Here is a 14,531-nt window from a genome sequence, read left to right on the forward strand (position 1 = left end):
GATCTTAAAAAAGTTGCATACATCTATCTATCTAAAGATTACCTTTATAGCAAAGTTGTTCATAACATTTTACTTATCATGTAGCATGAATGACATCATGCTTTTTCATCACAGATTTATGATTTTTACCCATGCCCGCTGTTCAGTCATCTATTGAATGTACTCTTGCCTTGTGCTGATCTCCTGAGGAGAATTTCCTTAATAAAATTTCTGAAAGGATTAAATATTTCTAAAGTAAAGTAAAAACGCATAAATCTTGGAAAATACTGAAAAGCAATTAAATACATATAAATTAATTTTTTTTAAATTTTATTTACAGCGTGGTAACAGGCCCTCGCAGCCTTAAGCAAAAAATGTAAATTCCATAAAATTTGTCCCTCTGTCTTGTCACCATTCTTCTTTGGTTAAAGTTCTGAACATGCATCAGACCTAGCACAGGTTTAGTGCCACATTTCCCATTGTAACAGCTGGAAAACTGCTGGAAGATCATGCACTACTGTTGTACACCACGTTAGAGTGTGCTCAGATCGATCGTGGAGTCCCAAACTTCCTGATGGTTACGTAGGTAAATGCTGCAATCTGCACAAAACTGCCATGGTTTATGTATTGTTCTTGGTACAGCAGCTCCTTCCGGAGTTTTGTTGCTATACTACATCCCATATAAAGCATCCATAACTTCCATCCTATCCCTGTTTGGTTATTATCATATCCAAGAGATTTTTCTGGATGGGTCCTCCACATTCTATCCTAGGGCTGTTCCATTTTGGTAGCTTCCTTCCAGTGTCATGTGTTTTGGAAACCATTTGTCAGCTTTCTGGTGTCATTTTCCCACAGGTGCAAAATGCCCTTTGTGCTGTAACATAGCACTTAAATTATGGAGGTACTTCTTTCTGCTATTCAGTAAAATCAGTATTGTGGAAATAAGAGATAACAAGAAACAGAAAAACATTACTTGAGGTAGTCTACAGGCCGTTTAACAGCAGCAAAACAAAACAATCAGTGAAAAGTTTGAATCAAAGTTAGTGAAATCATTGGAAGGGATTTTAATCTTTTTTATAAACTGAACTGGAGGAAGAGTTCATAGAATGAATTCAGAGGACTTTTTTTGGATCAATAGGTCATGGAACCAACTTGAAGACAGGTTATTTTAGATGGTCAATGAGAAGGGGTTGATTAGTATTCTATCACTCTTTAAGACAGCAATGATCAGAATGGATGGATTTAGTTGGGAGAAGTGCAGGAGAATCTCTCTTCAGAAACAATACTGGATAGATCTCTTACAGGAGCAACATCTCCATTCACTTTGTATGGAGCAGAAAAGTTAGAAGGGAGTAGGTTAAATATTGGGTACTTTATACTTTTCTTGGACGATTAAGTCATTCGATGTTCTCAGACGTATTTAAACTTCCATTTTTACTTTTAAGTTATTATTAACATTTGCTTTATTTCAAAGTTTCTGAATGTCAGAAATGGGCAGGCGGATTCAGTGTTTCTGACAGGTTTGACAGCTGGCTGACCCAAGGACAAGGCTAGCCAGATGTCAAAAGTTTTTATTAACCGTTTCCTGTTCTGGTTTATTCTACCCCCATGTGATGGCATTTACACATGCAAGGTCCTGCACTGGGTAGGGTCCTGCCACTGATATTGAGCCAGGCTTGTGAGCGCAACTTAACAACAGTGGTTCTGCGAAAGGTAAACTTGTACTTGGCTCAATGGTCAGGAGCAAGCACAGCAAAGCAGCTTGCTGTTGACTGGGATATCAGGGCCAAAATAATAGAATTTTGCATGCAGTTTGAGCAACAGACAAATAAGTTGGAAGCTGACATTGGAACTTAAATAAGGCCAATTTCAGAGGAATGAAGAGTGATGGGAAGATTATATCAGAAGGTTTGCTGGTAGATATGCAATGACAGACATTTAAAAACTTAACTGTCTGGCTCAAGAGGACCATGAATGTTTGATTGCTGAGTATGTTTAAGATTGAGATCAGTGAAGTTTTGGGCATGAAAAAAATAAGGATTATGGGGATCAGACTTTTAAGTACAAGGGGCAAAGGATCAACTGTCATCTTATCGAATGGTGGAGTAGGTTCTCTGGTCATTTTCCCTATTGTTTTTATTTCTTGTGTTCTTCGCACACTGATCAGTGCTTTCTCTCCAATATTCACAGAATGGTGCCCATTCCCTCAGTGGTCCCACACATCTGGGCAGCCTTTCAAAAGCCACATGTGTTTATTAACCTGGATCTCCTACTGATGCACCCCTTCACTCTTCCTGCAGCACATCCCTCATTTATAAGTGCTGCTGAATCTCAGTGCTACCCTCAAGCCACTGTTTGAGTATACAGCATTCCCAACAACAGCACTGCCCTTCCATACCAATGCTTGTCCTAATTCTAAGTACTTCCTCTGTAGCCAATAAAAGCTTAATCAGCAGAAGATAATTTTTTGTAATAGTATATTTGAAAGGATAAAGCAGTATATCTTCCTATTTGCCTTAAACAACATTGTGGAAAATGTACTGAGTTGTTAAAAACTGCTCTGTAAATGTAAAGGCTCACAGCGTTGAAGAATTTTACAGCAGTAGTCATATTCTTATGACTGAGAGCTTATGATGTCATCTTGATCGTTTTGCCCCACATCCGGTACCTAGTCAGCTATTTATAGCTGAGGAGTTAATACTCCACTTTGGTGTAAACTTAGCATTGAATTATCATATATTTTCAGGGTAAATTTCTGAATGGTCCATGAACCCACGAACACTACTTTGTTATTCCTTTTTTGCACTATTTATTTTGTAATTTATAGTAATTGTGTCTTTGCACTGTACTGCTGCCTCAAAACAACACATTTCATGATATATAAGTCAGTGATAATAAACCTGGTTCTGATTCTGATTAAATGTTTCATGTTTTAGTGATGTCGGTCTCAGCATTAGTGCTATGCTAAATCATCTGACATATCTTTATAAATAAAACTAATTCAACGTATACATGGCATGAGTTAATCACAGTGCTTGTTAGAAGTGATAGTTGTATGATATTTTAGTTAGCTTTTATTAATAGGTTAGAGGTTGTAACTTGTTCTATCAGATGAGAATGTAGTATTAAAGTATCTTGTGAAATTTCAGTTGGGTAACATGCAGATACTGATTTTCTTGTAGATGTTGATATGTTTATCATATTGCAGAATAAATGTTCAATATGTGGTTAAGTCTAAGTTTATACCAATTGTGTTTTACAGGCAATTAAAGTATTGTTGTCTTGCATAGCAGGATGAAAGCAAATTTTTTTTCAAACTGCAGATACCTTAATTCCACAATTCAGATTTAAATAAATTCAAATAGTTTGTAAACTCATAGGGATGTACTGTCTATTGCTGTCTTCCACGCTATCTGCCTGGAAGGGATAAACATTTATCAATGAAATGCTTTCCAAAATCCACATAACTATAATCAAGCTAGGGCATGATCCAAAGACACTGTAACCCGCACTGCCTCATTATAAATTCCAAACTGTATATCATCTGTTTCACATTCCTAGCATTCTTCGATTTAGTATAAGATGCATTGTCCAACTTATCATATTCAAAATGCATTTTTGTTTTGTTTTAAAGATGAAGATGAAGATGGGGATCGAATCACAGTGCGCAGTGATGAAGAAATGAAAGCCATGTTATCATATGTAGGTACAGTTGGGGCATTTTGTGTTGCCTACTAAACATTCAGACTAAGCGATATTTTCATGTTGAGAATCTGCCAGTTTTAAATTTGTTATAAAGTACCATGATACAATAAACTTTAATGAAGTAGACAGCTCTTTGGTTTCCCGTGTTTCATATCTTGACTGAAAAGTGATTAGTTTTGTAACTAATAATGTAAAGATTATTGTTACTCTGCTAAATGGGTTGAATAATTTAGAATATTTTTGTTTCAGTTTTTGTTCATTGTTTTGCCTGCAAATACGTTTAAAGCAAATGTTTTAAGTTTAATACAGTTTGAAAAAGAAATTGAAGTAAATATAGCCGCATTATTAAAGTACTTTGTTAAAGGGAACAAGGAAAATTGTTAATTAGTAGGTTAATCTAAGTTGACAACTACACATTTTCAAAGACTTATGTGCATCATACTTATTGTATCACAGATGGAAGCCATTCAACCCATCAAGTCACTGCCAGCTCTTGGTAGAGAAATCCCATTCCCCTCTTATTTCCCTGTAACCTATTCTCTTACTTGCACATCAACTCTTCCTAATTCTCTTGTCACCCATCTACAGGTGGTAATTTACAGTAGCCATTTAACCTACCAGTACTTCTGTGGGATATGGGGGGAACCTGCAGGATCGTAGGGAGAAAGTTCAAACTCCACACAGACAACACTTGAAGATAGGACCAAACCTGGGTCACCGGAGCTGTGAAGCAACAACACTGGATGTTTTCTTGATCCCTTTTACCACATTTGAAATGAGTTCTAATAAATGAACCATGAACCAATTTCCCTCATTTGCATGAATTCATAGAGTGAATGCAACTGGACTGTTCCACTGTGGAATGCCTTAACAACTGAGCACAACCTTGTTTCCAGTTGCATTTTCCAACAGAAATGCAAGGATAGCTGCTGGGATCAGGACTTATTTTTCTCCACTTCGGTGCCTCCAAAGCATACCAGTTCACCGGTGCAGGAACAGAAGCTGGAATGTTCTTATAACATATTGCTATGCCCTTATTGATAGCCAATAATAATTTCTGAACTAAAAGTTTCAAGTGGCATGAAGAATAAAAGGTGTCAATGTTACATTTTCAGTTCTAGGTACTGCAAGAAAGACTCCATGTCCTACAGCTCTGTATCTTCATTTCAAGTATTTATTTATTTTTCTGCTGAAATAATGTATTGTTCTCTGTCTCAACTGCACAGTCTTTACCTTCCTAGTTGGGGTAACTTTCCATCTTAATAAGGATTTTATGTGGGTGGTATTTAGAACTGTTTCCTTTGGTTTGGGAATTAATCAACTTGTATTCACTGTGAAAATCCTACATAATTTATAAAACCTTTATTAATCTCCTGCTAGCCTCCTCTGATAGAGTGGAAATAATCCCAGCATCTCAAATCACTCGTCATTATAGTTTTACACTGTTAGCAAATTCCAGCTGCAACTTAGTACTTTTCATGCACTTAGAATAACATGAGATCTTAGAATGGATAGATGTTATGATTTTCTATATTATTCAGTAATACAACTCCAGATACATTGCTAGCTAAACCATGTGGCATAATTATGGATATTATTTAATATAATGGTTACCAAAAGAATGACAAAAGGAAATGTTTTTTGAATTACAGTTATTATGTAGGATCCCTATAGAGTGAGCTATATGACGTACCTTGTGATGAGAAGTAGTGTAAACAAGCCAGCTTGGCTTGGCTTTTTTCTCGAAGGCTGTGAATCCCTGTTGTCTCAAAATTGTTAATATTTGGGATACATGTTCACCACACTGCACATAACATCTGAAGATCTAAATTTTGGGAACATAGATTTATTAGACCTAACAAATCCATTCCTTTTTTTTTGAAATCACCAAAGGTCATTTACTTCCTCATCATAATTCCCAAATTTAATACATTTTGAATTTAAGCAGTCTTCCTTGGCAGACAACAAGACTATCACACTCTGGATCAAAGAAAAATCTGCCTGAAGCCACTTTTCACTTCTGATTTTCTAATTTCTTTGATATCAATGATAGCATTGAATACATACAAATTTGCTTTGTCAACAGGCCACACACACACACAGAATGTTGGGATTTCCTAGAATCAGGATTTTATGCTAGGAGGTTTACTGAAATAATTCTTCTTTCGGTGTTGTAATGGAAGAAGGGATGTCCATTTGATATTTGAAGATCTCTAAAGGGGAGAAGGTTAATTCTGGGTTTAATTTAACCACCGTCATTGGCTCCTCGACTTGCAATAATGTGCAGTCCTGCAGCTATGGCTTGACAATAGTGACATTTTATCTTGCTCTTAAAATTGTATTTGTTGAATCCTGATGCTACCAGATCAAAGATTAACTTTGAGATATTCTGCATGAAATTGATGTCAAGACTATTAGTTTTTTTTTGCCACTAAGATATTACACAGTGCAGTAGCCAAAATAAATCTATTTGCACAAAATATATCTTTTGTTTTTTTTCTCTGACAAACCAATGACACAAATTTCCTGAACATTTGGAAAGAGGAAATAATTTAATCTTTTTATGAGTTACTCATTTTAGAAGAGCTTACTTTTGATTTTGTTTCAAACATAAATTTAAAATGGCGAAATTGCTAGTTAACCGTTCAAACAAGTGAAAATGAAATCACTTAGACATTTTAGAACACAGACAAAATAAAAGCAATACTTTGGTTTACCCATTGACATTGAATTAATTGCCTTTGGGACATATAATTATCCCATAACTTTCAGCACTTGATATTATATTTTAGTAATAACAATAAGGGTGTGCAAATTAACATTTTACTTTGAAAATAAAAATCTAATTAGGATTGGGCAGCAAAGGGGTCTGGAAGTACAAATTTCCAAATCACTATAAGGATCAACATGGCCTTATAAAGCCACACAAGGCAAATAACCAGGATTTATTTCTAAAAAAAACTACACCTAAAAAGTAGATAAGTTACAATAAAGCAGTTTCAAATCTTGATTAGATCACACTTTGAGTACCAGCTTTTATTCCACATTATTTAATTAACTGAATTTACATTCCCAGCTGGTGTAGTAGGATTTGAACTCATCTCTCTGGATCATTACTCCACACCTTGGGATTAATGAAATAAAAACAAAATAATGCTGTAAATACTCAAGGGGTCAAGCAGCATCTGTGTAGAAGAAATTGGTCATTGAGGTCAAACAGTGCTTTGATGCTGAGCAGTCACTTTCACTTCCCCTCTGGAGTTCATCTCTTCCATGAACTTTGGAACAAAGCATGTAATGAGTTCTGAAGATGTTTTCCTGGCAGAACCCAAACTGAATATCAGTGAGCAGGATACTATAAGTAAACTCCATGTTGTAGCACAGTTCGTGACCCTTTCCATCATTTTGATTGAGAGCAGATTGTTCGTCTGTAATTAGCTAGATTGTTTTTTGATGCAGATAGAATTGACCTATGCAGTTTTCCATTTGACATCTTGGTTCCTGTACTGAAATGAGGCATGGCTAACTTGGGATCCAAAATTGTCACTACAGTTGGCACGTAATGGAAGACCCACAGCCGTTGTTGTATCCAGGGCACACAGTCTTGATACAGTAAAACTTCGATAATCCAGCACCCTTGGGACTTTGGTGGTACCCAACAAGCAGATGTTGTTTTATGAATGTTACTCCTATTAATACCCAAACACACTTTATTTCATTATTTTTACATGTGGCACAGTAATATAATACATTTTAGAGTGAACCCAGTAAGTTTAAAGTGATCAGGAAATACATAAGCGCTCTGGCTGCAAACCTATGCACGCTTCTGATCCCTGGCATTCTAGACCCCAACCCTGGCTCTGGTTGCACACTCTTCTTGTGCTCTGGATCCCAGCTCGATTTCTGGAATACTGAGTGAGACAAATACTGGACTGTCAGGATTTCTGAGCATTTAGATGATGGATTAACAGAATTTTACTCTATCGTATGTAGTGAATGGAATTGTCTTAATGTTATGTTTTGTAAGCTTTGAAATCTCAGGAGATTGATCATCCATGGGACTCTTCTGGGGAAAGATTGTTGCAAGTGCTTTGGTGTTGGCTTTTTCACTGGTACTAGGTTCTATGATTGTTGAGAATTTAAAAATAGCCTCTTGGCATCTATGCTGCCATTCCCTCTTAGAAAGTTCTGCATCTCAATGAGATCACCTCTGATTCTTCTGAACTCCAGTGAACGTAGGTCACATCTCACTCAAATGACAATCCCCCCCCACCCCTGGAACTCTATCCTGGAAACAATCTCATGAATCTACATTGCACAGAGAAATCTTTCTTCCTTTGGGTACAGAGACCAAAATTGTGCACATTATCCCAAATGAGACCTTGCTGAAGCCCCGTACACTCTCAGCAAGACTTTCTTACTTTTATACTCCACACCTCTTATAATTGGCTTCCTATACTCTATCTGTAGCTGCCTGTTACTTTCTGCACTTCATGAACTGGCACACCAAAATTCTTCTGTATAACAGATTTGCTGATTTCTCTCTGCTTAAAGGGTATCTGCTTTCCCCAAAAATGCAAAACCACACATTTTTTGAAATAAGACCATGAGACATAGGAGCGGAATTAGGCCATTTGGCCCTTGGAGTCCGTTCCACCATTCGATCATGGCTGATTTACTTTTCCCTCTCAACCCCATTCTCCCGCTTTCTCCCCGTAACCTTTGACGCCCTTACCAATCAAGAACCTATCAACCTCTGCTTTAAATATACCCAATGACTTGGCCTCCACAGCCAATTGTGGCAATGAATTCCCACAGATTCACCACCCTCTGGCTAAAGAAATTCCTCCTCATCTCTGTTCTAAAGGGACATCCTTCTATTCTGAGGCTGTGCCCTCTGATCCTGGGCTCTCCCACCACTGGAAACATCCTCTCCACGTCCACTCTATCCAGGCCTTTCAGTATTCAGTAGGTTTCAATGAGATTCCCCCCTCATCCTTCTAAACTCCACCGAGTACAGGCCCAGAACCATCAAACACTTCTCATATGTTAACCCTTTCATTTCCAGGATCATTCTTGTAAACCTCCTCTGGACCCTCTTGAACGCCAGCTCATCCTTCCTTAGATATGGGGCTGAAAATTGCTCACAATACCCCAAGTGTGGTCTGATCAACGCCTTATAAAGCCTCAGCCTTACATCCTTGCTTTTATATTCTAGTCCTCTTGAAATGAAACCTAACATTGCATTTGCCTTCCTTACTACCCCACAGTGCTGCTGAATTACTAATAATTCTTCTGGCAACTTTCTTAACCTTTGTAGTGCTTCATGGTCTCCTTGGAGCTCATTTTCCCATCTAGTTTTGTATCATCAGTAAATGTGGAAATGATTATACTGTTCTTTGTTCCATGACTATACTCTTCATTTAAGTGTTTACTATAAATAGTGAATGTCTGAGGACCCAAACAGACAACAGTGGTACCCAGCTGAAGACAACATGCTTGTTCCAGGTTGGTCTTCCACCAATCTGCCCTCCATGCCGATACGTTACCCCAACATTCTGAGCCTTTACTCTGTGTAATAATTTTTTTGTGGTTCCTTCTCAAATGCTTGAAAACAGACACTACATCCACTGAATTTCCTTCTTGTACACTCTGGTTAGAAAAGCCTCAATTTGCTTAGTCAAGTGTGATTTTTCTCTTTATAAAATCACGTTGCCTCTGCTTAACAATATTATTATTTCCAAAGTGCCCCGTTATTACGTCCTAAATGGCCGATTCCAGAAATCTGCAGTAACAGATACCAGGCTAACAACTTTATAGTTGACCATTTTTTTTCTGTCTATCCTTTGGTTTAATAGCATTTAATTTTCAAGAAATACTTCAAAGTATAGGCAATTTAATATCATCATTAATGGATTCACTGTCTCAGCAGTTATCCCTTTTTGTTTAAATAGTGTTTAAAATGTTCTGCCAGTCATTCTCTTTTGTGCTTCTTTTAAATTGGCAAATTTAATCAGGAATTTGTTGATAAAGAATTTGCTTTTCTACCACTTTGTCATGCCATAGTGAACTACACCATCATGTCATATCTATGACAGTCTGATGAACATTAAAATCTATCAGCACTAATCTGTAAGAATTAATGGGCTTTCTTATGTCTAAATGACCAAAAAAGAACTAAGCACTTTGTTTGGATTTTTGTACAATTGTTTTTACAGATAAATTCAATACCAAGTAGAACTAAAGCAGTTTATGCAAAATTACAAAGACAATTACAGAAAAGTGTCCATTTAATAGTAATGCCTTCAACATGGAAAATATTTACATTTTCTAAGATGAAAATTATTTGTATTTCAATCTTAAAGCTGTGGACAAATACAGAGAAACCAGTAAATGCTGGACTTTGGGTAGCTGCATATACTTGTCATCTGTATGCAAGTGAAAGCCAACCCAAAAGAGGAGTTTCATGATCAAGGCTTGTAATATCGATGCTGCTTCTCCATCACTGAACCAGATCCTAGAATTCCTTGCACAGTGTGGGAGTATTTTCATTACACAAACTGGAGAAATTCAAGAAGATGACTGACCACCACCTTAAGGGATGGCAATAAATGCCAAACCTTGTCACCAATCCCATATCCAATCACTGTGATGAAAATTCTGTAGGCAGGGTAATTATTTTTGCACTTCCATTACCTTGGCCAGATGCAAGAGGAGGTCTAAGATAATCTCCAGACAAAATGGGACAAAGCGTTTCTTTTGACATTTCCAGAAGTAGTTCCATAGTTACTGATCAGATCATCATGAACATTAAGAAAAATAGTTTTTAATGATTTTTTTCCATTATATAATAGCTATATGCACCATAAATTTTAGTATCCTTCTATGCATTACTTAATAGTTAACAGCTCATTAAAATGAGCCCCTGGGCTTTTTTTAAATAACACTTTCGACAAGAGATGGCTTTAACCCTAAAAGACTATTATAAAATTGGTCTATGTTGCACTGTGTGAATAACAGGTAATAACTTGACAGTGTGGTATTTTAAAATTAGATTAAACTCCTGGCATAAATTAATGGTATTTGGTCAAAATTGTGCATTGAAACATTTCTTAAGGGCAATCAAGAAAGGACAACAAATGCTGGCCCTTGCCAGTGATGGATGTGTTCATAAATGAGCTAAGTACAGAAACACAAGACTATCGTGACTGGAATTTCTGAAATCTCAAATGTTTGAACATTTTTGTTTGAATATTGTGCCACCAGCTGAGAGTTTTGACCTCAGATTCTTTTTGTTCTTAACTCTTCTTCCTACTTCATCCACAATTGACTTGCTTTGCCATCTTCAGTTATAGATAACGTTTTTGAACCTTTAAAATCGAGCTACCAATTTGCATGAAATTCTGAGCTTGTATAAATAACAGAATTAAAAGTCACAGGATCTGGCCCAAGGTTAGAAAATGCAAAGCTAAAATTGGGTATGAAGAATGAATATTTTTTGAATGCTAGTTATCAAATTCAATCTAACCCATCAGTGTGGCAGTGTTATTCAACATACCTTCATATTGTGCTTAATGATGCTGTCATGATTAATTTGGATTTTGTACAGTTAGTTCTGCAAAGTATGATTGGCATATTAGCAGCACTAAACTGGGGAAAATGGATCTCCTCAGCTATTTGCTTCAACTAATGCAGCAAGTTTACTTTATTACAACTGTGGAGAAACCTGTAATTAGGAGCTAGCAGCACTAGCCTCAATATAAAATTGGATTTAATTTCAATAGCAGTATTGTTTAGAGACTAGCTATAATTTCCTGCTCGCTGAAACTGTTAAAGGCAACATTGACTGATGTAACTTTGCGGCAAGGGAGGGTAGAAGATTGCTTCAGTGATAATGGAATAGTAATTTCCCTTCTCATTTTCCAGTTATTTAAACAATGGTACTATTTTAAATGGGTGGTGTAGTGTGGTAAGCACATTTTTTTTTCATTTCCACTTTGCTGTGTTGGAATACCATGTGAAGAGTCACAAGCCTTTCTGTGTTGTGAGCTAACCTGTGAAACAAGCTAGAGCTGACTCATTCTAACTCCTAACGACTATCAGAGCTGTTCAATAGGTTCTGACAAGGGCATGAAGACCACTGGTGTGGGTTGTTGCTAAATAGCACACTGATTCTCATGCAATTATGGAGGGTGGGGGCTCATTCTTTGTAGCAGAATAAATGGAACCTTCATGTGCTGTACTTTTATACTTGGTAGAAATTAATAGTAACACTAGGTGATGAAAGGGAAGGTTTACATTCCCAAAAATTATTTGTTGAGATTTACCCAAGTTATGCCGTGAGGCAAACTTCAAAACATTTACTCATTAATTCTTATGCAAATTCAGCTTTCAAACCCCAATCCATCTGATATTCTCATTTTCCCCTCTTCTGCTTCAGCCTACACCCCCACTTCTCCTCCTCTGACCCTTACTAATTCTTGTGCTTTCTCACCCTTCAACTATCCCACTTCCCTGTCACTTCCCCGTCACTGTGGTTCACTCTGCCTCTTGTCTGCCTTTTCTCTTTCTGACTTCATCTTGGGGCGATAGTGGCGCACGTTTATTTGCATTCTCACTTTCTCTGGGGCACCCTCCTTCCTCTGCCGCTCTCTTTTTTATTTGCAACAACCCTACACTCATTCACTCTTGGCTCCCTTTCTGTAAATCTTTCTTTGCTGCCTTCCCCTCCTTTCTCGCACTCTCTCCGGATTGCCCCTCTCGGTCTGTTTGCCTTTCAGTGCTTTAACTTGTCATCTAACTCACCCACTCTGCTTCAAATTTCCTGCACACTCCAGATACTTTACATCACAATCTTGCTTGCTGGTTGGCAAGGGAGATTCACAGTTACCTTTGCATGTTCATCCAAACACTAGATAGTTTTTCCCTTTTTGCAACAATATCCGTTTGCATTCTCAGCAAGTTGTTACACATTAAATTTAAGAGCTGAATGTCCAAGGGTAAATGTAATGCCATAGGATGACCTGCTTCCATTGAACCTGCTGTATTATCTATTCTTTTTAAAAGAACCCAAACTTGTTGACAGCAAATATCTGTTGTGAAGGTACTTTAAAGCAAATAACTGCCCCAGCAACTTTAGGCATCTGGCTCACACATTGAAAGAAAATTCTTGTTAACATACTGTCTAGTACAGATAAATATCATCCCCTTGCTTCTGCTTGTGTCGAGCTGTTGGCAACCTCTTTAGACCCACACCTAACCTGTCCTGTCAATGTAAATCGCTGACACCTTTGCTAAAGACTGCTTAATAAATTGGATACAGCTTTTAGATGAATAATGTCTTCTATGGTTTCTCTGGTCTATTCCTTTTTTATGGATCAGCTGATTCTCATCTTGCTTATTGTAGGGCTTTGTTCATCATCTACATCATTGAGCAGTGCTCTGGTATTCCCAGAGCAATGGACAGTGAGTACTCCAGTCTTGTGATAAACGCATTATGAATTATTTTAATAGCTTGTATTCCTTATAGGATACTCGAGCCCATTATTTCTCTGATGGGGACATGCTGATCGTATAGGCAATCATTTTATGCAGGCGGTAAAGAAGAATTATGGGACTTAGAGTTGATGGATAGATTGAGGGATTTCTCTATAAGATGCTGAAATGTATTTGTTTTCATGCAAATGTACTTATTCTAGTCAAATAGCAGAGATTAGGGTAATATTGTATATACGATCCTGCAAATACTGTAATGGTTACTGTTCTCCTGTGGTCATTTCATATATGTTGAATCTGTGCTGAAAATCAGTTGTAACTTATCATTTTTTTTTAAGCTTGCAGTAATGACAGTGTAATCATATATCCTCTGTGAGAAGATCATCACAGGGCCCGAACTATGGTGCTCACTGGCATGTTAATTGACCAAATCAGAATAAAAACCTGCACATAAAAACTATTTGAATTAGAATCAATCCCAAGGAGTTACTTCAACTCCTGTAATCAAATCTCAGGATTGTACTGACTCATAATAATGAACTTGCATTTTTAAAGTTGCCCTCTGCAGCTTTAGAATGCCCAAAGCACTTCATGACAATGAAATACTTTAGATGTGTAGTCACTGTTGTAATTTAGAAAAAGCACTAAAGGTTCTATTATGGTTTGTCTTTTGTTAAGCACTTTTATGTTGTTCTGTAGTATAACTCAGCAAGTATGCTACTGAAGTAACCACACTTTCCCTGAATATTAAACCACTAAAGAACTGGAAGTACTCTAGTTTAAACTTACTCTCCTCCCCATTCAATTCCCTTCTATGGAAATAATGATGGGGTCACAAATATAACATCTATTGGAGACTCCGTGTGAGGCTTTATTGCTGCCCAGCAAAGTAAATAACACAGGGATTGGATTGGCAGAAGGAGTCAGGTAGGGGAGGGAAGGGTGGAGATAGTGACAGAGGCTGGAGGTGATGACTGGAGATAGCTGCAGATTTATGGAATCTGATAAGAGAGGAAGGTGAAGAGTGGACCAAAGGAAAGGGCAGCTGTAACAGGGGTGGGGAGGGGATAGAAGACCCAGTATGAGGAGTATGTGAGTGATGGGCAGTGGGGGAGAGGAAAAAAACTGGGTGATAGGGGGCTGGGGGGAGGATGGTGGGGTTGGAAAGAAGGGTGTATATGAGAGGATATTTGTGGATCAGAAGGAGAGAGAAAGGGACAGAGGGGGAGCAGGTTACCAGAAAATGGAGAATTCAATGTTCATGCCATTGGGCTATAGACTACCCGGGCAGAATATGAAATGCTGTTCCTCGAGTTTGCATTCGGCTTCAGTGGAGGAGGCTGAGGACAGAC

The 14,531-nt window shown here is 37.5% G+C and overlaps 1 protein-coding gene across 1 annotated transcript in view; it reads left to right on the top strand.

Moving 5' to 3' along the window:
• The window catches only part of map2k5 (mitogen-activated protein kinase kinase 5), a 220,459-nt gene that overhangs the window by 15,643 nt on the left and 190,285 nt on the right, over nucleotides 1–14,531 (top strand). The window contains exon 3 of the mRNA XM_052040367.1: nucleotides 3,614–3,681. Within this exon, the coding sequence (XP_051896327.1) occupies nucleotides 3,614–3,681 (68 nt within the window). The remainder of the gene's footprint in view (nucleotides 1–3,613; nucleotides 3,682–14,531) is intronic.

This window comes from Pristis pectinata, chromosome 28 (genome assembly GCF_009764475.1).
Source record: "Pristis pectinata isolate sPriPec2 chromosome 28, sPriPec2.1.pri, whole genome shotgun sequence".
NCBI lineage: Eukaryota > Metazoa > Chordata > Chondrichthyes > Rhinopristiformes > Pristidae > Pristis > Pristis pectinata.